This window comes from Amphiura filiformis, chromosome 2 (genome assembly GCF_039555335.1).
Source record: "Amphiura filiformis chromosome 2, Afil_fr2py, whole genome shotgun sequence".
Taxonomy (NCBI): Eukaryota; Metazoa; Echinodermata; class Ophiuroidea; order Amphilepidida; family Amphiuridae; genus Amphiura; species Amphiura filiformis.
This window is the reverse complement of record NC_092629.1, coordinates 77,661,543-77,686,597: the sequence shown is the minus strand read 5'-3', so window position 1 is coordinate 77,686,597 and position 25,055 is coordinate 77,661,543. Positions and strand designations below refer to the sequence as shown.

Below are 25,055 nucleotides of genomic sequence, written 5' to 3'. Positions count from 1 at the left end.
TATATTATTTAGTTATTTGAACGGACGCTTTTAGGCCTATATCAGTGGCACACGCCTTAATTGACAGTGCGTTCATATAAAAGACAAAAAAACAAACATTTAAAACAACAACAACAATAACTCATAGGAAAATGAACCACATACATCCAATGACAGCGCCTTTTCGTAGCTACGTCACATTACAGCTCATTCATATCATTACATATTCAAAATCACCTTTCAGGATTTGTGGCGTGACGAACAGACTCTTATACAGGTATCGAGCTCACGCTGTCCTCACTTGAGCGATCGATGTAGCGCCTCTCTATATTTAGTACTCTCAGATTGTCATGGATGTTAGGCCAAAAAAATAAAAGGTTGTGTTGCCCTCAAGTGGGAAAAATGGAAAGTTGGGTCAGTCGAGCATCTATTTTTTTTTAAACCTCCAGTTTTTAAAACATCCACACAAATATTAAAAAGTGCAGTCCATTAGGGACATTTGTCAATTTTGACTACTTGATACTTTTCAATAAAATATTAATTTTAAGTTAAAAACATTGATTTCTTGAAGATATCTGTTCTGTAAAAATCTTCATTAAAAAAAAAATGCGACCCTGATTTTTCAGGATTTTTTTTTGCCTTATGTTGTGTACACGTAAATGATATCAAGTTTCAAAGCGCCTTTCATGTTACAATTACTCATGTCATGTTCAATAAGTACCAAGTTATCCATCAAACCGTATCACCATAAATCATGTCATCATGTGATGGCAGGTTGACATGACATACAGGGTGTCCCAAAAACAAATGTATCACCATAAATCATGTCATCATGTGATGGGAGACTGCCATGACATACAGGGTGTCCCAAAAACAACCGTATCACCATAAATCATGTCATCATGTGATGGGAGAGTGACATGACATACAGGGTGTCCCAAAACAACCGTATCACCATAAATCATGTCATCATGTGATGGGAGAGTGACATGACATACAGGGTGTCCCAAAAACAACCGTATCGCCATAAATCATGTCATCATGTGATGGGAGACTGACATGACATACAGGGTGTCCCAAAAACAACCGTATCACCATAAATCATGTCATCATGTGATGAGAGACTGACATGGCATACAGAGTGTCCCAAAAACAACTATACATCAGAAACTTTATTTTGAGGGCATTTTAATGCCCCAACAAACAAAATTATACCATTGGTGTGGTTAAGGAATCACACAGCTATCACATACTTTTGAATTTTGATAGTTGACTGCTCTGTTTATGAAAATACCCACTTTTCAGTCTATTGCGCTGATTCAAATACCAATCGATACCAATCAATCAATATCTGGAGTGCCAATCACTGGGCATATGAGGTGTTTATATTTGCCAATGCTTGATATTTTCAGAATCCGTGGAACGGTTTAAAAATGGGATATTTTCATAACATTTTTGTATGATTTTATTAAAAATCTCAAATTTTGTCATGAATACGCTTTCATACACTCTTAGATAGTATAGAATGAACCAATAAGCACAAATGTTAGAAAATGCGAACCAAGCATTGATTGTGTATGCATGGGCGTGCACTCTTCGTGCTACTGACAGTGCTTTCAGACGTATTCCTTGCGGGTTGATGCATTTATAATATTTTTGATTGTATTTTTCAGCATTTTTAGTGACAATTTTGTTATAACATAACAAAAAAATCATGAGATCTTTTTCTCGTGCATAAAATAAGTTAATAAATGTGCATCACTGGTGGTTCGAGAAATTGTACAAAATAATGCACTTAAATCCCTCCAATGGAGTATTATCGCACCAGAGAAAAATGTTGGTGTTCCTTTAAGTAGGCTACATTACAATAGTGTATCTCAATTAAGAAGTTTGTCTAAAATTGGAGGCAACCTCTTAAAATTCAGCAAATGTGAACTTATTGTGTTTTTGTTATTGGGTAAGGGACAGATGGTCCTTGCTCTCACCTAGTTCATGCAGACACTTTTCTTAAACATGTTAAACTTGCCAAACATCTATCTTTTAGGCAATAAATCATGTAGGCCTAGGTCCACAGAGATCTAAACTAAGTCTCATATAATTTCACAGAAAGGCCTAAAATATCAGGCCTAAAATATCAGATTTCCTACGTAAGAATTACTCATGTCATGTTTGATAACAACCAACTTATCCATCACATCATCAGCACTGATCTGAATGGAATGGCAGCTGAGTCCTAATACAGCCAGGGGGAGGGGTTGCAGCAGTGATATAGAGTCATAGGGGCACAGGGGGAGGGCACATCTTTCCCAATCAAAGTGAACATTTTGAAAATGAAAAAAAAAATGCTGAAAATGTCTGCATTGTCTGGTGCCCTCTAAATTGAACAACAGGCACTGTGCCAGCAAATACGATCCAATAATTAAAGGGGGTCAGTTGAGCCCCTAAAGTTCTAAACAATTTGAGGTCTTGTGGGTTTTGTGTAGCACACTATTTAAGTTAATAGCCTTTGTGGCTCAGGTTTTTGCTGTAGATCTCTCATCATATTCAATTTGTTTTTAAAGATGTGTTTCTAAACCAATTCGCTCATAAACCAAAAATGTAAATTTTTGTATGTTTTCTTGTTTTGCTGCTGCAGGGTACTGAACCACTTGACTATGGGGCCTATGCATATGATACAGTGTGGACCTATGCTTATGCATTGAATGAACTACTCAAACATGATGAGACAGCCATAGATACCATAACATCAGAGAGGACAACACAGTAAGTGACAATTTCAGATGAAAAATACTATGCATTACCAGTCAACATTAATTGGTAAATTTTCTCAGGTAAATTTTCTGGACACATGACCAATGTGTATCAATGTGAGTGTAACCTTGAGCCTGATCCCTGACCCATGCCATTGACCTCTCTGTATTCTTGGCCCACCCAATTGAGATAGAAATTTGTGCATTGCAAATTTATTGAATATTCAGTAATCTTAATTTCGTCACCGTATCAAAACGTAATTTCAAAAATATCTACCTACTGATAAAAATATTTATCTACGGAAACTCTTACCATTAACATGCAACAAGTAACTATTTTGCATCAAAGGAGGAATTCTTACTATCCAAATACATTACCATTAGTATAGACCACCTGCTGTCATGGTTGTGTTTGGGCCCAATGATAAATCAGGTCCTGAAAAGAGCTCTAATGATTTTGATCCAAATATCATCTGTCACAACAAAGTGGACCATTTTGACGGTTGAGATTCAAAAGGGTTGAGAATATTTTATCAGAAAACTCATGGCAGTATAATAAATCAATATTTCCAAGTTCCGACTGATTTTGCTTGATCGCATATGTGTCTAACTGGACTATGAACACACCATCAGAATCAAAAATTTTGCTTTTTTGATCATCTTTCGAACAAGTTACGAAAAAAGTTATAGGAGCATCTCAGGATTGCATCATTAATTTTTAATGAGAGTTTTTTAATAATGACTTCAACATCTTCATAACAACTTGTTTTCATCTGTACAGTTTATACATGGATATTTTAGCCAATACATCCTTCGATGGGGTCACAGGTCATGTAGGTTTCCATGGCGCAGATAGATATGGACCAATCAGTGTCATCCAGCATCTATCAAGAACTGATTCTACCAGCATCTATTGCATTGAAAATGTGAGTATGGTAGCATTTATGATGGAAGTAAAAGTCTAAGAAGAGCATGTGAGAAATGTGTCTTATTTATAGGTTAAAAACTGTACAAGTCGGCCTACTTACTTGTTGAAAACAATAAGGACGTATGCAGACTTTTTAATAGACGTAAAATATTTGATGTAACATATCTACGTTATTTAATCTATTGCCATTCTATTTCCAGTTTAAGTTCTAACAAATGTTTGATGACGTAAAATCAAAGATATATTTCTACCAGATATTATACGTAACATATTATTGATATTACGTCATCAAACATTCGTTAGAACTTCAAATCAAATATACGTCAAATACTCGGAGTCTGCATACGGCCTAAGTCAGGAAAATAAAGTGCGCACTGAGATGTTGAGTTTTGGCTATTTTGTAGAAGACTTGTTTGTTGTGATTTTCTGAAACATGATGTCATAGATTCGAGAACTACAGATAACTCACCAACGGGCAAAGATGTCAAGGCTGCTTTGAAAAAATATGCATTCAGTAATAGGCGCAGAATGGGTGCAGCATCTTTGTGCATGCACTTCATGGAACGATTGACACTCAGTAACAGATGATGCTGGCCTTTGCTTTTTGTGAAACCATCTGCATCATTATTAGTCGATGCACAATACTTTGTTGATGTCACATTCACATGATTTACATTGTTTTCCTTTTTTTTTGGTTTATTCATAAAATTTTGCAGCTTATAGGACAATTTATACCCAACTTGCAGAACTTAACACAAGGGACGCTTCATCTAAATGAGACACATATTAAGTGGGTCAAAGGTCAAATACCCAACGATGGCAGTTATGGTAAGGATAAGAGCATTTTATATAATTCATTTTGTAGACAGAAAGTTGATGAAACACACATACTTTAACTGGATCTCTAAAGATGCACTCCCGTGAAATATATAACATAAAATAAAACAAACGACGACGGGAAACAGTTGTACAGCAAATTTTCGGTACTGGGCGTACCTTCTTCAGGCTTTATTACATATGAAATGACACAAGAAAACAATCTAATTCATAGTACATTGTGGAAATGTGGCATGATTATTTTTCATTTCACTGATTTTTAACTCTCCAAGTGGGTGTCGACTGCAGATGACAAGTTTCAATTTTTTTTTTAAATTCAAAAATTTCAGAATAATTGTATAAATTTTCATGACCATATTTTGAATCCGCAGGAAAAATGCATTAAAATGACTACCAACAAGCTCAGTATTTGTTCAGTATTTCTTAAGAAAGCTTGTGATATTTTGAAAAGAGTCACCTCATCACGCTGCAAAAATATGTGACTCGAAATGCACAATCAACTTTCATTATCCTAATGCTGCCTGGAATTGATGCCATCACACTTGACAAATTGAGAGGGAAATTTGTGAATTTATGATCAAAAGTAGGACATATTCTTGACATTTTCTTTATATGTGACCAATTATATTTGCCTATATCTCAAGGCGAGAAAAATTGATATTTTCATTATAAGATGAAAAGTAGAATCAAGCTTAGAACAATCTTGAAAAAAAAAAAATACTACAACACATCTGATTGTTTTAATGTATTATTTTTTTATTTTGTTTCAGAACTTAATGGTTGCCCGGTAGAAAATTTGCGAGCTTTTCTAGGTGTGGATTGCAGGGCAGCGTTGGCAATGGTTAACACATTACTCATACTAACACTGTTTGTTATTACAGTAGCTATTGGAATATGGCTAAAGAAAAGGTTTGTGTTTATGTTTGTTAAGGCTCCTATTCTCAAACTTTAACTATTGAAGTTTATTTATTTTAAAAGAAAGCTACAGGTATGTCAGCATCACTTTGAGAAAATCAATTTTAAGGTGTGATACCCCTTAGACCCATGTTGAAGTACATTATGGACCCAGGCTGAATGCTGCATGGATGCGGCTCAGTTCAAAAGCTTTAATGATTGAAGTTTACTTATTTGAACAGAAAACTACAGGTATTTCAGATGTTCAGCCAGGCTCGTTGGAACCGCCGCACCACTTTTCAGCCTAACAAAATAAAAATAAACAAATTGTCATAGTTTTGCAGCTTAGTTCTATTAACTTACCATTAAAATTGTACATTCATTTTCAAAAGTGCTCGGGCTTTAACTGGGCTATGCCCCCTTACACCCCCGCTTTCGGCCACACCACTTTAAAATTTTAGTTTTTAGGTGTGATACCCCTTAAACCTATGTTGAAGTCTGTACCATGGATGCACTTGGCCACATGTGCCAAGGGCAAGGACAGTTTGCTAGAAGACTCTTGCATGGTCATCTTAAGCTTGCTACAGCTCACTTTGCTCAAGCTATTTTGAGGAGTGCCACAGTCTGCGAACTGAGCTAGTTCTAGTACTCCATATAATTTGGTCCAAATACTTTACTAGTAGAAAACAGAAAACATTGGGCCACTTCCTTTAAATGTGACCTACCACGAAATTAGCGTAAAGTTACTGCGACTTTATACTCATTTCGTTGAGGTGATAGTTTCGAGATATTCGGTCTGACTAAGTTGATGTTCTTTGTTTGCCGCCACCTGTATTATCCTTCTTGAATGTCCTATTGTACCCCCATTCACAAAGGACATACAGACATACTTAGTGGCTTTAACAGGTGAGTGAACACCAACGCAGTAGCCAAATTTACGCTGATTTCGTGGTAGCAGGTCACAAATATGTGACGCGATCAAACAAAATCAGTCGGAACTCGGAAATATCGATTTTGAGATATAGTCAATCAAAGGAAATATTTCCTTTTGTTTCCTCTTGTTTTGGAAACTCTTTAATTGCTCATATCTTTGGAACTGGTTGTTCAATTTCAATGGTATTTTCTGCAAAATCCAGCTTTGTAAATGCTTTTTACTATCCAAAAAGAAACTGAAAATTTATTATTGCCGAGTTCCGACTGATTTTGCTTGATCGCATCACATATGTGACATGATCAAGGGGAATGAGTCGGATGTCGCTAATATTGTTTTTAAGATATTGGCAAAAACAGTGTTCAAATTCTTTTTGTTTTATTTTGTTTTCAGTCATTGGTAAATTGCTCATATAAACTTGGTAACCAGATGTCCGATTTTGATGGGATTTGCATCAAAATGTAGCATTTATATACTGCCAGAAAATGGTGTAAAAAACTTCTGATTGAAATTGCCAACATGTGACTTATTCCCCTTGATCATGTCACATATCATATTTTTCAGTAATTATTTTAATTAAGTAATTTCTTGTTCTCTTCCAGATATGACCATAAAGTCAAATTAGCAGAAGAGCGTATGAAGGAACTAGGACTGTTGGGACTTGGAGGCGATGCGCTGCTCACCTTGGATGAGTGGGAAATGCCTCGTGAAAATGTGGTTCTGAATCGCAAGCTGGGCGAGGGCGCTTTTGGTACAGTATATGGCGGAGAGGCATTGGTTGATACGTCAAAATGGGTGGCAGTTGCTGTGAAAACTTTGAAAGTGGATTCAACTATAGAAGAAAAGGTACAATTTTGTATAGATTCATCTTTTAGCAAAATATTATTGTGGAGCACTGCAGCACTACCAGACAGTACTACTCCCTATTCCAGAAAAATACAGCAGTAATTTTTGTGGATTAAACTACAAATTTTGTATGGTTAAGACCTGTCCCAACTCTGTGAATTTTGTGACTGAGATTGTCAGAAATCATGCAAAATTGCATGTTTTTGGCCCATTTCCCCTGACATTGCAAAACCATTAAAATTTGATTTTCATTGTTTAATAGTTAAAACTAACTAAAGGATTAATATTTAGCTATGTTTCATTTGGCAAAACGGATAATATTTTTTAATCCCAAAAAATAGTACTGTAATGTTCTGGAATAGGGAATAGTGATGTTTTTAATGGGAATATTGTAAAAAGACCTCCTTTTGGAAAATGCAACACCCTGGATGCGTTAATTCCCAGGCGTTAATTAGAATATGGTAACTATGTCGGCCTATGTAAAACATTTTTATGATATTATTTCGTTTCCCTCTCATATCAAGGATAACTATGCCTTTTCACCTTCCTACCCTACTTACAGACACAATCAGCACATAAATGACAATTAACACACTGAATTTAACACATCTGTCATGTTTTATCTGTTTATAACATGTGTTTGTTATATAATGCCCAATTCCTTGTCAATAATTACGCTATTAATGCTTCCATGTTACTTGTTATTGATTTATGATCAATATCATCAATGTGATTCATTTACAATAGTATTGTTTTGTCAAACTCAATTGTAATAGGAGGGTAATGATAGGAACATAAACTACATGAGAAATTACTGATTACATGATAAAACATTTGTGAAAAGGAGGGCACCAAGTCCTTCCACGCAAAACTATTGGGGTTAATCATGACTATTCAATTTTACATCAAATGTACTCCATCACTCATCACTCAGGCTACGATCACATAGAAGTATACTATTCGGCTATACGGTGCACGTTTTGCAGGTGCACGTGTATAGCTGAAATCGAACAATGTAATTTCATAGTACCGGGTCACATCAGAGGGCACTATTCGAAAAGGCAGTATACCAGCGTATAGTATAGTAATATATGGGAATCGTACGTGTTCGATTATCGTGGGTGTACAGGTGTTCATAAACAAGTGGCAAAGTTGATAGATTTTACTAGGACATTTTAGACTGTTTATAGCCCAAATTGAAGTTGAATTTTGCTATTCAATAGGCCAGCGCGCAAAATTTTGCACTTCTTGTATAATATTTTGACCCAAAACTGGTGTTTTTTGGCTTAAATGGAAGATGCACACTGCACAGGGCAATTTGGGGGCCCTGGGCCAATCTGGCCCTATGGTAAATCCGGCCCTGCCCGCCCCCAATAGGCCCTAATTTTGGTGGCTATGGAAATTTCCCCCCCCCCATAAGCTCCAATAATTTGAACCAAGTACCATTGCCCCCCCCTCCAATATTTAACATCTTCCGAAGCCCCTGATTTTATTGCAATTTCATCACATGCCTTCATATGTAGGCCTACCTGTTATACTATCAACCCGGGCTATCAATCAACGAAAAGGCAGTATACCTGCGTATAGTATAGTATAGTGGGAATCGTACATGTTCGATTTTCGTGCAGCGTATACCGTTGGAATGTACCATTTGTACCAATAAAACCCGGGAAGGGTCGCTCAACTTTGGAAGTGACGGTATGTGCCTGTCAATAGGCCCCCTGTTTTGAAGTTGACAATACCCGATGACCCCCCCACCCCCTTCTTTTTTTTTAGTTGCGGCTACCCAAAGACCAACAGTGGTCGCACTATAAAGTGCTGTCGTACCTATTTGATTCTTTCTCTTTGTTTTGTCTATATGCCTACTCAGCCTCTGTCCATTTGATTGGCTCCAAAAGACTGAGTAGGGCACGCGTGCTACTCTATGTGACCTGCCGTGCCCTATAGCGTATACCGAATAGCGTATAGTGAATATCGTATACTTCTATGTGATCGCAGCCTTATGAACTGAATTTTGTTTTCATGAAAGATGCTGCCAAAGAATACCTAGCTCTGTTTGCTGTGCCATTCATTGACCATTACTACATTTTTACTTTTTCCCTTTCAGTTGGATTTCTTAAGTGAAGCAGAGATGATGAAACGTTTTGATCATGATAATATCGTCAAGCTCCTTGGGGTGTGTACAAGAGGTGAACCTATATATGCCATTATGGAATTTATGCTGCATGGTAGGTATCTAGACTGTAAAAGTTAAACAAATACCACCCACCCCCGAACAAATATCCCCCCTAAATATAACTTTGGACAAGTCCTTCATTTAGGCCTAGGGTTGTAAGTACATCATTTATGCATTCATTGTTTAGTTGGCAAAATCGGCAATACAAAAATGCAAAAAAAACACCTGACCATACCAAGCATCAAAAAACCTCAATTCAGAAAGCGTAGCCACAAGCAGGTATTCCATGTGATGCGATTGCATCATCATACAAACAGTCAAATGGTGACGGAAAGCTTGGCAGGGCAAGCGTCACCCCCGTGGCAAGGTAGGCTCATGCACGGGCGGCGTGGCACCCGAGAAGTCAGGGGTTCAAAACCGCACCCAAGAATAAAAGTTTTCTCTTCTTCTTCTTTCTTTCTTCCTTCAGTCCTTCCCCTTCGCCAAAAAGCAACTGGGGCGTTTAGGTTCATCAATTCTTACCAATACACAAGAATACTGACTCTAATAAAAATTCCCTTTAAAGGGAAAGCCAGCTTCAATGCAGAAGATGCCTTGTAATTAGTTTGGGTGGTGGCATTTTTAGGATCACTCTTTTGGATGATCCATCATGTTTCATGACAGTCCACCAAACCATCAATGATGAGAACATGCACATGTTTCATGACAGTCCACCAAACCATCAATGATGAGAACATGCACATGTTTCATGACAGTCCACCAAACCATCAATGATGAGAACATGCACATGTTTCATGACAGTCCACCAAACCATCAATGATGAGAACATGCACATGTTTCATGACAGTCCACCAAACCATCAATGATGAGAACATGCACACAGAAACAGCAAACCAAACAACTCCTATAACTTCCTGTCAATTAATTACTCCAAATTGTTCTTTTTGTCTTTTCTGCCTTTTAGGCTACCCTTAGCTCATTATTAATATAAAGAAATGCAGTTTTTAGTTAATTGGCTAAAAACTGCCATCCTACTTGCCTTATACATGCACATTAATTTTATATTAATTCGCAATTTATACTTAATATAGCACATTATAAAATGTATAAAGACTGATATTGTTTCAATTATAATAGGAATTGGCCTACATGTATATAAATTATACCCATATCAAAAATAGGCCCTGAAATTGCATCGAATTTTTCCGTTGAAAAGACAAAACTGATGTTTAAGATATAAATTATTTCATAAATGACATTTTGAGTCATTTTTATCCATAAAACGATACAGATTATAGGATATTTTTACTTTGACTTTTACGTCCATAAAGGTTTTAATCATGTTATCAATACACTCACATCTCATGCTGTGCTGATCTCCAGGAGGTCTGCGAATGTAAATCTAAGAACGCCTGATAACAAGGATTCTATAATTTTCTTTCGTTGATATGCTGTGGAAACTATTATAGGCCTGGCATGAACTTTTAATGTCATATTTCCTTCAAACCATAACTTTTGAAATTCTCACTCGTTTTCATTCGTTGAAACGGCAAAACATACTTTCTTTTTCTTTCAATTCCAATAATAGCTCTATTATATATTTTTACCATAAAAAGTTCCACAAAGTAATTCAAACCAATGCTAGTACCCCGTAATCTCTTTAGCAAACAAAGACGATCTCCGAATTAGATCATAGCCAGCTAACGCTGGCGAAAAGCCAATATGCCAGGATAACCGATAAAGTCCAGCTGCAAGTGCAAATTAATTTCCAATGGGGTCTTATCCATAAAAAGCATAAAAACTTACAGTACCTGTAATGGTTATGAGGAAAAGACAAAACAGCCAAGGTCCAAAGGAAGTTACATAACTCATGGGTCATTATTATGGTTCTGTGTTTTCATATGGCATATTTTGAAGGAGCTTTTGACCTCGATGGATTTGAATTTGGTTTGGTTAGGGTGGTGGCACTGAGAATCTCCAAGAGAATCTATCACTATACCAATTTTAAAAGAAATTTCGAGAGAAAAATGAAATTTTTTCCCTCAAAAATCGACCCATTCATAAACCAAAATTGACCCAGAAAGAGTGGTCATTGATAGACCTAATGGCTGAACATGGTGACCCATGTTTGCAGCACTCCATATGATAATTTGTATTGAGGTCCCTTTACCCAGCAAACACAACGTTTCACAGAAAATGTTGGGTTATATAAAGGGTATATAAACATTTTAACCCAACACTTAACAAGGTTTTTGGCTATCGGAAAGGAAAGAAGGATTGAAAAAGGAGAGCTTTTTTTTTCTTTGTAAGATTTTGTAAGATTTATGACATTCATAAAATATTTTTGAAAAGGTAATGCAAAACATTCTAACAGAATGTTGTTTAACTGTTGACAAAAGACTTTTATAAAACTTTTTGAATAAACAATTAAGAACATTTTTGTGTTTGCTGGGTAGCGTAGCTGCATTAATTTCTCTCAAGTTCTTTATTATCATCGTAATTGTTAATCAAAATTTTAATAAACTTAAAAGTTTATTAAGTTTAAGTTTCATTACTAAAAATGACAAAAAAGTAATCATTATGCTAATCTTTGTTATTTTGCAGGTGATCTGAAAACATTCCTTTTAGGAAGGCGCCACCTAGTGGGCCGAGATGGTAAAGAGGGTTTTGAGATTTCGCCACATCAGCTGTCTGCAATGGTACTTGATATAGCATCAGGACTGGACTATCTAGCAGTCAACAGATATGTGCACAGGTAAATATAAACACACCACCAGTGGGGATAATCAGCATTTTATACAAATCAGTTCGAACCACAGAATTAGAGAAGTAGAACCGGGACTCCCTATACCGCCACGTACAATCGCGCCGTCAGCTATGGGGAGAAAATTGGGGGTATTCGGGTCCTTGCCGACGGTGCGTGGAGACGAACGAAAACAACATATCAAAACGTTAGGGTACCCTAGCGTCATTGATCATTTTCTTATTTCATTCCATTAACAACCGTCCACTGACATCAACAAAATTCAGACATTTTCTCAAAACATTTGTATTACTAACCCCACAACTTTGACATTATTAGTCGTATATCATGCTTCTTCATACCAAAACAATCATGAGAATGTCCTGCAATTTAAAATCGCATCGAAAACAATGTAGATGATATTGTTTACTCTTAAATAATTTTTATTCACCATCGCCTATGTATTACAAATGCTCCGATCTGTGCCTGAGATCCGCGTTTTCAGCTTTTCTACTGCTTTTCTATGTATTTTGACCATTTCTCTCACAACGTTACAACGTCGTGGCACCATTTGTATACCTGCTTCCTTTTATCCAATTGAAGCTTGGGATGTTTCCAAGCTTCTCATCTAATAAAGAATCTGATTTGCCAAGTATCTCACTCGCTTATAGCGAAAAAACTATAAAAGGAGTATATGAACTTCTGAAGCAAAACCCCATATCACCTCTGCATGAACCAGGTATATTGGTCTCTCCGCAATCTGTATACAGTGCGTGCAGTGACACGGTTGGTATGCTGAGATTTCACCAAAGGTTAAGGATGGTAATCTGAGAATGCATAGAGCCATACACAGAGATTGGGTTTGACCTTGTGATCCCTATAAGCAGTGTTGGAAAGAAGTAATAAGTCGCAGTGTGCAAAGGGTCTCTCACAGCTAAACATATCAAAACGTTTGGGTACCCTAAGTGCAATTGATCATTTTCTTATTTCATGCCATTGATAAGCTAGCACTAACGTTGACCAAAATTGGTCATTTTCTCCACTTTTTGCGTTACTAAATTCGAAACGCTGAACATATTGGTCGTATCTTGGGCTTCTTCATATCAAAACAGAGCTGAGAGTGTCCTCTAATTTATTATCGTATCACTAATAATGTAGGTGATATGGCTTGCTCGCAAATAATTTTTTTTCGCCAGCAGTTTTAGCTAGTTTTGCTTCGTTCTCTGCGTGAGATCACGTTTTTCGGGTCTTTTACCGTATTTTGAACCTCTGTCTTCAATCGTTTCAATGGTATAGCGCCATCCATATTACTGCTTCCTTTGATAAATATATAGCTGTAAATGTTTTCTTGCTTCTCATATAAGAAAGAATCTGATTTGTCAGATATCTCACTCGCTTATCATCAAAAAGTAAAAGTTCACCAAGATACAGCCCAATCAAAATAACCGTCTATATATGGTCTCTATCGCATTCTTTAAGAGTCCCATAGGGAAACTGCGCTAAGCACAGGTTTTCACCATAGGCTAGCTCATCGTCTGCTGTTTGAGACTCGTCATTTCTGGCTGAATTGTGAGTAAGTTATGATATTATATTGCCTGTTTTTCTATCTTGAGTTAAAATATAGTATATAGATGCTACATATATTTTTTGAAATGTGAAGGATTATTATAAATATTGAAAATTCTGTATCTAGTTGTTCAATGTATTACGAGTTTATGCACAGTCATTGCATGTAGTTTCAAGTTCACTTGCAGTTCATGAAATAGCCCACGGCATTATTCGCACGGGGGAGAACTCGAACGCGGCAAAAATCGCAGTGCAAAATCATGGGCTTGATTGGGGGGGTCGTGTCGACCATTGGTTAGCAATCTGGGGCCAAGGCCTGCATATTTCATGATCACGACATTGAATTTTCTAAGTTAAAGTTATAGGCCTATGTACGCTAAACGACATAGATGCAATTATGCTGAGTTTTGCACTCTCATGTTACGTTTTATAATTAATATTGATCATATTAGCTCATATTAATTATAGTATTATGTCCATTTTTTCATCCTTCTTACTTTAGAAATGAAGACGCGACACCAGAAGAGAGTTAACTATCGAAAACTCCACGAGGGAGATTCGAACGTCCCCGGCCTCAGTCTGAGCGAAAAAAAGCAGACAGCATCTTGGTCTAAGTCAAGTTTGTGGAGGTTTTCAGTTTTAGAAGAGACAGATGAGAGTTTAAAAGTACACTGGGACGGATGGGGACAAGAGTGGGACCAGTGGATTCAAAAAGATAGTCAAGTTGATGTGCCAGCAGATGTAGAGGAATCCGACGCCTACAGTCATTTAACACGACAATTGTACATTCAGGTAAATTAACTGTACACCTGCATCATATTTTTATTATTACTTTTGGTTATATTTATAGCTAGGTCTAATAAGAAATCGTTTGGCTCTGAGTTGATATATTTGATATACATGTAAAATGATGTAAACATGACCATGATGACTCATTATAATGTCCCTTTCATAATTTCATTTAATGAGTGTTTTACCGTTTTAACTGTAGGCCTGCATCATATTTTTATTTTTACCTTTGGTAATACAAATCGTTTGGCTCTGAGTTGTTTTAACTTGATCATATAGGGCCTAATGTCCCTTTCATAATTTCATTTAATGAGTGTTTAATTTTTTAGCGTATTTGTAATTATTTTCTCCTTTTTTAAACTTTAAATGCAGGTTAAGGAGAATCTCAACATAGCTAGGAAGAGCGATAGTGAGGTAACAATACGACTACCTGTTCAGAAAGATACATTTGACCAATTTGTTGAGGAGGCAGGACTTACAAAAGACGGGAGACGGTACCGTATCTCAGACAAAGATCAATTTCAGGCTGTTTTGGGGGAGTCCTGGAATAGGAGGGTTTGTAATAAAGCGGGGGACTTTGCAGAGGTCAATGAAGAAACCCTGTCATTTTGGTGTTACGAGAAGAGACAACTGATTGACTACCATTTAGTTGGTGGAACTTTAAAGAAGACGGCGATCCATAGGGGCTATACATTTGCCTGTCGATTTGTGAAGCGATATGGCAACAGGCAGGACCTGAATGTGATGTAGATTTTTTGTACTGATATAGTTGTAGCTAGCTGTAGAAATGACTAGTAAGTGTACTTCCGTGTTGGTTTCTATGTTAGCATTGTATCTTGCATTTACATTAGTGTCACCACACCCAGGCCCAGGCAACTCTTTAGTTGATGCGTGGCTTCTCCCTGTCAACAAGCTTTTATTACATAACCTTGTTCAATCCAATGTCCCTAGTGGAGAGAGTATAAATGCAGATGCCACGAGATCCATTCTGTCTCATCTTTTAGCTGAGAAAGATCTAACTCTAGATGATATAAATTCAGAACAGGCAACCAAGTCACTACTTAATGTAATTCGAAAAATGGTCAGTGCACTCAGGGGGGCTACTAAGAGGGGAGGGGCCTTCACCAAAAAGACATTAACAGGATGGAAAGATAGTTTTATAAATGTGAAATTGGGAGGGTCGAAAAGAAAGATAGAAGATGAGTTGAAACGGGAGATAAAACGAAGAAAAATTAGTGAGAAGCAGTTAAAAGAAGAAAGGAAGAAACGTAGAAAGCTGGAAACTGAGTTCAACAGGATTACTAAAAGACTTCTAAAAACAAATAAGCGAACTTTTCGGAAAAACAGTGACCCCAATGCTCAATATTCAAAGATGTATAAGAAGAAGCAGAAGAAAATCTTGAAAGATATTGCATGTGCCACTACTGACTTATTGCATGTTTTAGGTATTGAGGTTTCCCACCTGGGTGTATCAGATAAGTTGGGAAATATGGTGGAAACCCAGCATGGTGAAAGATCTGGACATAAAATCAAGCCTAAAGTCAAGTTATTACCTACCGACAAAGCTCTATATCTCAAAGATGTACTTTGCTTATCAGATGCTACATACAGAAGTTTGTCCAAAAATCTAAAAGAACTTCCAAGTCTACGCAAAATAAAAGCTCGTGCACGTGAGATTGACTCTAAATTTCCTATTGGATCTTATGAAGAAATGATTGGGGCTTGGGAACCAATTGAAGGCAAAGTTAAATTTGTTTTAGACCAAATGATTAAACAGTATCCAGATGAGCCAATACCAGATAAAATTGGTATAAAACTTAGTGGCGACGGCACATTCATCGGCAAGCGTATACATGTGGTGAATTTAACTATGCGCGTGATATATGGGAATCATCATAGTGATGAGACTATATTGGCAATGGTTCGTAAACCTGAAAAATATGAATATCTATGCAAAATGTTTGAGCCTATTGTTTCACATCTACCAACAGATATAAGCATTAATGACAAATCTGTAAATTTGCAATATTTCCTGGGTGCGGATATGAAGTTTATCAATGAGATGGCGGGTTTGGGGGCATGTAATAGCTCTTATAGTTGCGCTTGGTGCAAGTGTCCTAGTTCGGAACGGCATGATCATACACAGAAATGGTCCATGACTGATTCAAATCTAGGGGCACGTACTAATGAAGAAATAACTCGCCTTAGCAAACAGTCTAAAGCTAAAAATATGAGCTGTCTTCGATCACCCGTACTTCCATTCATCCCAGTGCATCACATTGTGCCTGACCCACTCCACATGTTTTTGCGAATTTCTGATCAACTTATAACGCAACTCATTCAAATTCTCAGATACAAGGATAATGTTAACAAAAATTCTAAGAACATAGATGTGGCAAATTGTGACAACCTCTTCCGATTTCAGAATTTTGTTGGTTCCTTAAACATCCCTTGGAATTTTTACACATGTAAGCTATCCGGTGTGATGCAATTTAGAGATTTTACAGGACCGGAACACCAGAAAATCCAGCAAAATATTAACCTGGAAGACTTAATTCCATGGCATCCTAAACTGGAAAGCATAAAGTCGCTGTGGAAAGAGTTTGGCGAAATTATGACTTTAATGAAATCACAGACACCAGATCCTGATTTGGTTGAAAAAAGAAGTCGAATTTGGGTGTCGACATATGCAAAAACTTTCCTGGCAAAAGATGTGACCCCGTACATGCATGTGCTCATGAATCATGTTTCGGAATCTCTAAAACTTCATGGGCCCATTAATCATTTCAGCCAACAAGGGATGGAAAAACTAAACGACAAGATAACGTCACTCTTCTTTCGCGCTTCAAATCATAAAAATTCTGAAGCATTTGTTCAAGTTATGAAAAAGCAAAACCGTATCTCATTCTTGCATGAATCTTGTAAAGACGCTCCGAAATTCCATGTGCACTGCAAAATGTGTGGTCAAGCAGGTCATAACAAACGTACATGCTTCCTGAAGTATAGGCCCATGAATGATGTAGTAAATGATTAATTTGGTTTCATCAATGTTTACAAGCATTTAAACAAAATAAACATAAACATCATGTATTGAATGCCATGTATTGAATTTGAATGATACAGCTTACACGTGTAAACATTCCATAGAGGCTCTATTAAATATCCTTTGTATTGTTTTTAAAACCAAACCAATCCTTTATACTGTATTAATTCTGAGATTAATAGGCTATATTTTAGCCACGGTTCATTTATTATTTTGTTTGATGTATAACCGTTGAACATGTTGAAGCATCCTTTATGATTATGACTTTGTTTATGTTCCAGTTAATGTTAATTAAACGACGCAAACAAACAAACAAATAAAACAATGTTCTACAAGGGCTCGACCAACATGTTGCCAAGCAATCTGAGATTAATTTTATGGGGGGGTGCAGTTAATGCAAGATGCAGTGGTGACACCATTTCCTATATCAAAAACTTGTCTCATTTTAATAACATTAATTTGACAAACAAATGACAATGGTGGGAGTATTTTCGGGAGTATTTTATGATTTCTAATGAAAATATAGCTAGTTACCAACACAGAAGTGCACAGTAGACATGTAGAGTTGAATTAAATATTCAGCCGTTTATAGCCGGTGGATGATAATCAAAGCTAAAACTTTAAAATGGCATTTAGTGTCATATCATGATACGATATATTATAGTATAACCTTTTAATTTTAGTTTAGGGTTTACTCAAAAACCAGTGTATGTAGGCTAGTTCATTCAATGCAAACTTAATTTGGCAGAAGTTCACAGTGAACTTCATTTTACTGAAACACTTTGTCTTTGTATTTTTGAATAGGCCTAAACAATATTTAACACTTGCTTCCTCATGATAGGCGTATTTGCAGGGCTATTTTGCCAATTCTGAAATGTGTGAACATTATACGATGAATGACAAACTATTTTGCTACTATTATAGAATTATGTGATATCTTTTTGTAGCCAAATAATGATTTGTTCATGTGTGCTAAAATAGTTATGTGCTATCTTTAGATAAATATTAGTATTATCATTGTTATTTTGTGGATGTACGTATTGAAGTTACCAAACCACTACCATTTTCTTTGAAAATATTTATTTGGCTTTCATATATTTGGCAATAATTTGGACTATAAGAGAGTCCAATATTTTCAAAAGTGCATGGTACTTCTGTATTTTTTCAATTATTTTTGACCTACCTCAGGAAGTTTACAAGGATTATCAAGTCAGGTCAGTATTCAGTTATTATGTTTTGTATTTAAAAGAAAACTGAAACTATAAAGTAAGTTATAATATCTATATACATTTTGTACACCAACTTTATAATAAAAAAAAGTATATTTAATCACGTATTCATCTTGTTACTAAGAAGTTTCTTTGTCATTGTTTGTTTATAGCCTCTGCTCAATAGAATGTTTATAAATATAAATAAAAGCAAGCTGGGGGTGACCCCCCCCCCCCAGTTAGGTAAAAATAATAGACATTTCCCCCATTGAGCACAGTGGATTGTTCCACAGGTTGTAATATGAGCAGTGCTCAGAGCTGTTGTGGAGCTACGCACACATTTCGGAATTTGAACTTCTGACTCCTGAGCAGTGTGCAAGCATGGTGAAATAGGGAACAAGTCGCAATTACGAAAGGGTCCTTCACAGCTAAAACGTTTTGATATGACGTTTTGATATGTTCTGCGTCTCATCTGAAGCGTCTTGGTACTCGCGTACAGGTCGCATAAAGTGCGTCTCTCAAATGCGCCCATCATGCATGGCGCGCTTACATGAAAACGAATGCCTCGAGCATATTCCGAGGGAAACCGAATACCCCCAATTTTTGCTCCATGCCTGTATCAAGATGGCGGTCGAGTCCTGGTTCTCTGGTTTTAATTCTGTGGTTCGAACAGAAATAATGTTTTTGTGGATTGAATGGCTCATATTAATGATTGACAAGTGTGCGCACATCATTATGTTTTTTGGTGACAGAAAACAAACCTGTTATGGATCTGACCAACCCTAATTTTGCATTTTACAGAAATTTTTTGTAGCCATATGCAAATTTAAAAAAAAACATTATTTGGCCAATATTGACTGAAATTTTTTGAGAACAAATTTATAAAATTATCAAAATATGGTTGCACAAAATTTTTTTCTGCAAATTTTCAAGCTTTTAGTGATATTTTAGGGTCATAGCTTTAAAAAAAAAAATCCACCCATAGAATAGGTTTTTCAGGGTTCCTGTAGACGATCCTAGAAGTCCTTTAATTTGAAAATAACTTTTCAAGGCCTTGAAAGTCCTGGAAATTTTCACAAGGTCCTTGAATGTCCTTGAAAATTGGAATTTTACCTTCAAGTATAATTTTGACCAAATTTGGGGAGTGGAGAGGAGCTGTCACTTTCATTAATACATGCTTCATAGAGAGCCACATCATGATTTTTGTGTTGTAGTAAGTTCCTGAAAATCATGCTTTTGGAGCTTGAAAGTCCTTGAATTAGAAAGGTTCAGGAACCCTGGTTTTTTTTGTCACCTAATGCTTCAATTTTAATCCAATATTTCTGTCATTTCCTCTTCCAGAGATTTAGCATGTAGAAACTGTTTAGTAGATGCAGCGCATACCGTCAAGATAGGTGACTTTGGTATGACAAGGGCTATGTATGACTCCAATTACTACAGATTGGGCAAAGAAGGTAAGGCAGTTTTGCCCAATTATTTTATTATAATAATTATTTCTAGAGGACAAGAAGAAGTATGATTTTGAATCTCGAGTCTGGCCACATGAGAGGCAGATCCGCATCAATGCGCACTTACGGATCAATATGGACTTCTCTTGTGCATGCAGACATCATGTGATGAGCACCATACATGCACATAACATTGTGCCATGAGTGCCCTACATGCACTGCAATACACTTTTCCATGTGCAGATCCAAGTTTCTTTCAAAGATCCTATTGAATCGTATATATGTCTTTTATGATATTTTTATGACAATTTGAGAATGAATTGTTCAAATTCAAGCATGCTAGCAACTCACCCCTACATGGTAGCCCTATCTATCAGTGCTGGGACATACATCTGCTATCTACTGAAGATAGCAGCCATAGTAGGCTTTTATATTTTCCTTTGCTCGCATATGTGATGTGATCAAGCAAAATGAGTCAGATGTCGGAAATATTGATTTTGAGATAAAACAAATAACAGTATTCAACTTCTTTTGTATTTTATTGTTCTAAGCAATACTAAAATGGCCATATCTCTAGAAGCTTAAGTTTAATGAGATTTTTAGTAAAATGAAGCCGTGGAAATGGTGCATACAGTGTAATTGAAAACAGAATTTTGATTTTAATCAACATCAGACTAATTTAGCTTGATTGCATCACATGGCCGCCATATGGATATGTGTCATTGGTGCATTTATGCGCCTGGGCAAGGAATGGAATTTTTCTGTTGGTGCATTTATGCGGCGTGAGCGAAGGAAGTGTTACATTCACTCATCACTTGTCAATGAACTGATTTTTTTTTCATGTAAAAGCTACATAAAAAACATAGCCATATGTCATCCCCCCCTCCCTTCGTACTGTCTAGTCTGTATTTTACTTGTTTCCCCATGTTGCTCTTTTTCTTTCCAGTTGTTCATATTCAAGGTATCCTCTTGTATCATTTATTGATCCTTGATGTTTTTTGTGTCCTCATCCATTGGATTCACCATTACCCATTTTTTCATAGCCAGATGATCACAGTTTTGCAAGCAATAAGTTCTAAAAGGGGAAATAAGTAGCCACAGAAGTCTTTGAGTTTGCCAAGTTTTGGACCCCACCTTGCAATCTGGTTCTGTCGTGCGAGTGAATTTGTATAAACATATAAAGTTTTATTCTGTATTTTTAGGTAAATTACCTGTCAGATGGATGGCCCCTGAGAGCATCACAGAAGGTCTATTCACCACCAAAAGTGATGTGTGGAGTCTGGGTGTGGTCATCTATGAGGTAGTCACATTTGGTAGTATACCCTACCAGGGGTTATCCAATGCAGATGTACTTGACTATCTCAGAAATAGCAACTGTCTGTCGCCTCCAAGGGAGTGCAAACCACAGCTGTAAGTTCACCATTCTTTGTATTGGGCCATTACAGATGAAATCCATACACCCCTACGGAAGACATGACCTTAATCTCCTACAAAGGGGGTTTTCAGTTTAAATACAGTCAGTTACCATTTAGGTAACCCCATTTGAAATTCTCACTCCCAATGTGGAAGATTGAGATCATGTCTTCTGAAAAGGGTGTAAGGATTTCAACTGGAATAGCCCAGTCATTGCACTAAATAAAGATGTGGCATTATCTAATCTAATCGCAAAGTCAGCTGCAAATTGAAATAGAAAAAAAGTTAATAAAAAAATGAAATTAAATGGGACTTTGGAATTATAGCACATTGTTTGTATTAAACACTCCCCCTCTCCCCCCTCATGAACACCCTCTCCAATATTCAATGAAAAAAGTGATAACAATTGCCGTGCCATATTGTGTGAGTAAGCTTAAAACTTGCATCAGTCAGGTCAGTGACGATCGCTTAATTCCATGAACAAAACCTCAAACTTCCATCCAGTTCATCACTTATTACGATTGTATACTCAGACGCAAAAAACAAGTAACACTCTAACTAATAGTTAAATGCCAAACTAAAAATATGCCATAAGGATAACAGAAATTTTATATTGTTGTCTACATTTACTTGCAACAAATGGTCACAGTTTACAGCTAAGTAGTTTGGAGAAAATTAAAATAAAACATGGTTTCACATAGTTTCAATTTTACCTGGATTATCCAGGTGATGGTGGATGTGATATCGCCACCATTGCAAACAATTCTAAATGTGTTATATTGAGTTAAAGCAAAATTATGCTATTCTACAGGTGCAACAAAGTACCCCACTGTGGATATGTTGTTTTTCAATTAGTAACTGCCAATTGTCTATTTTGAACAGGCTGTCAGCCTTAATTGTAGTTTCGTCAGCTTCATACGTCTGGTGTCGCGTGTCCTATACCACCTGGGATTTATAATCAGGCCTCATGGCCAATGTCTACTGCCCTCATCTGTTGGATGCAAAACCTTTAGCATAATTATAAAGTCTAATAACAAAAGAGGGCAGTAGTTCAAAATATTAGAAGGCATCGGAGATGTACGATTTTGTGTATCCTAATTTTCTTTTTGTTCAATCTACATCATCTAACAAAGTGACACATAAAATTATGTATTTTCATGAAATATTCCTTTTTTTGCCATTAGCTTTGGATAAAACCCTCTCTATACAAGAAATTACATTTTGTTGAATTTTATTTTTTTTCAGAGCTGCCATGATGATGAGGTGCTGGGCCTTGGACCCTGCTGACCGTCCTGATGCCCAAGATGTTGTGGAAATCCTGAGAGACTCAGAAGATTTAATCACGCCATGTCTGTGTGAACCACTAGCCAGCATACTCCATGAGGACTTTGTGCGTCGCGCATCCCGCCCTCAGTCACCCATGCTTCAAATGCGAAGTGGATCAGGGGGTGGGACATTAAATAGCAATGGAAGCCTTGACATCATGGCTGGACTAGGTAACCGCTTGAGGGCGTCTTTCTCAAAAGCCCGCAAGTGTAGTAAAACTTTTGTTAACTCGTTAAATGAAATGGACGAGCTTGGTATTCGTGAAGTTGAGTGTTCTTCCATGGGCGATAAATCGAGTCAAAATGATGACTCAAGACCGGAATCTCTCGTCGCTGCTATCAATCAACGCTCAACAATTTCCGTTATATCCAGTACTTTTAACTACAGCAGTTCTTGTACATCATTAGATCAGTTGCCAGATAACTCAACCGGTAATATGCGATCCGTAGATTCGGGTTCGTCAAGCGGAGTCGAATGCCAAGCCGAAGGCTACTCGCCCGACTCAACAGATCAAGAAATCAGAAAATCAAGCACAGAAGAGGTCTTGTATGGGATTGATGGGCAATGGAGCCCTCGGAACAGTGTGACACAGTACAATATGGAAGATGACCTGCCCCTTATTCCAGAGAAGTCGGACCGGTCAAAGCGGTCAAGAAGTCGGTCAGAAGGATTCAAATTATCTGGAAATAAGCAAAACATTAAGATAAAGACAAGCCTTCCATCAGAAGATATGTGTCAGGGAAGGAATACGTTTGAAGACAATACTACATTTGTGTAAGACAGGGCCGTAGCAAGGTTGAAAAATGTGGGGCGGCCATTACAAATGTGGGGTGGCCAAATTACAAATATATGCCCAAATTGAAATAAAGATATAAAGAAAAACATAAATAATTTCTCAAAAAGTGGGGCGGCCATGGCATCCTCGGCCGCCCTGCTTGCTACGGCCCTGGTGTAAGCTACCATAAAGATTCCCCTAATGGCGCTCCCTTGACATAAGTGGAATTTTAGGCGCAACCTAAAAGTGTGCTCCTGTAATATTCCCACCAGCAACAATAAGGACACAGAATCTTAATTCTTGTTTGGATTTCAGAGGAGGGAGCTCTGTATTTGCACATGAAATTTACCCCAAGGCAAAGGCCCGAGTGCGCCATTAGGCGAATCTTTATGGATACATGTATTGTTTGATGATGTACTTTCTCCCCCAGCCCATTCAGCTTTGAGGCCAATAATTAAGCCAGTAGTACCCATGGAGTTCATGCCATGATGTATATGATTTCCATCAGATTTTAATTTTGTTTTTCTTTACTCAAAATGCTGAAATAATATTAGTAATAGCTGTCAGGAAAGATTTCTGTCCGTAATAACAAGGTAAAGTGAAAGAAACCCGTTTGGCTACTTTGCCCATTTAACACTGATTCTGTGGTCTGAATACGACATCATACTTGCTCTGTTTGTTTGTTTGTTTGTTTGTTTGTTTAAGCGGTCGCTCCGTGTGGAGATGATGGGACCAGGCTCAAACAAAATGCTCAAGCCAGGATAAAAAGCCTATATAAGCATGCTGGCCTGTATGGAAAGAGAAGTGAGAAACAGATTTGAAGATAAAGAACAAGGAAAAGAAGGCCACGCCCAACAATTTTATTGTCAGTCTCTGGGTCAAGAGAAAAGAAGGGCTTAATCCAATCTCAACTGCCACGTTTGACCAGATAAACATAACAAATTTAGCTGATTTCACTTAGGTGTAAGATGGAACACATCTACAAATGTGCCAAAAAATCAGTTTGAAAAAATTAACCTATTTCACATTTGAGATCGTACATATGCATTATGGCTTTAATTAATGTTTTGTAATGTGCAATCAGTTGTTAAATGTCACCATGTTAAATGTCACCAATGTATGTAATAAATGTGCAATGAAGAAAGTATTCCATGCGTGCATGTAAGAAATTAATTAATCATGAACATGCATGTGAAATAATGTGTAGCAATATAATACAGATAGTAACAATAAAAATTATACAACTGCAATTTTGCTTCTCATAAAAAATAAAAAGAGATCATGGCAACAATGTTATATAGTAGCATCTTGGCTAACAGAAACACTTTACTTGGTTTCTTTACTAGTTCGGGCTCAAACGATATGCTCAATAAAATATACCTGAAATAAATTAACTAAATTGT

The 25,055-nt window shown here is 36.9% G+C and overlaps 1 protein-coding gene across 1 annotated transcript in view; it reads left to right on the top strand.

The window, feature by feature from the left end:
* LOC140143496 (uncharacterized) overlaps positions 1 to 23,655 on the top strand; it is an 89,728-nt gene extending 66,073 nt beyond the window's left edge. The window contains exons 6-15 of the mRNA XM_072165331.1: positions 2,615 to 2,742; positions 3,511 to 3,655; positions 4,374 to 4,485; positions 5,265 to 5,403; positions 6,922 to 7,165; positions 9,273 to 9,393; positions 11,946 to 12,096; positions 20,032 to 20,144; positions 21,341 to 21,548; positions 22,797 to 23,655. Coding sequence (XP_072021432.1) covers positions 2,615 to 2,742; positions 3,511 to 3,655; positions 4,374 to 4,485; positions 5,265 to 5,403; positions 6,922 to 7,165; positions 9,273 to 9,393; positions 11,946 to 12,096; positions 20,032 to 20,144; positions 21,341 to 21,548; positions 22,797 to 23,655 — 2,220 coding nt within the window. The remainder of the gene's footprint in view (positions 1 to 2,614; positions 2,743 to 3,510; positions 3,656 to 4,373; positions 4,486 to 5,264; positions 5,404 to 6,921; positions 7,166 to 9,272; positions 9,394 to 11,945; positions 12,097 to 20,031; positions 20,145 to 21,340; positions 21,549 to 22,796) is intronic.
* Positions 23,656 to 25,055: the final 1,400 nt, after the last annotated feature.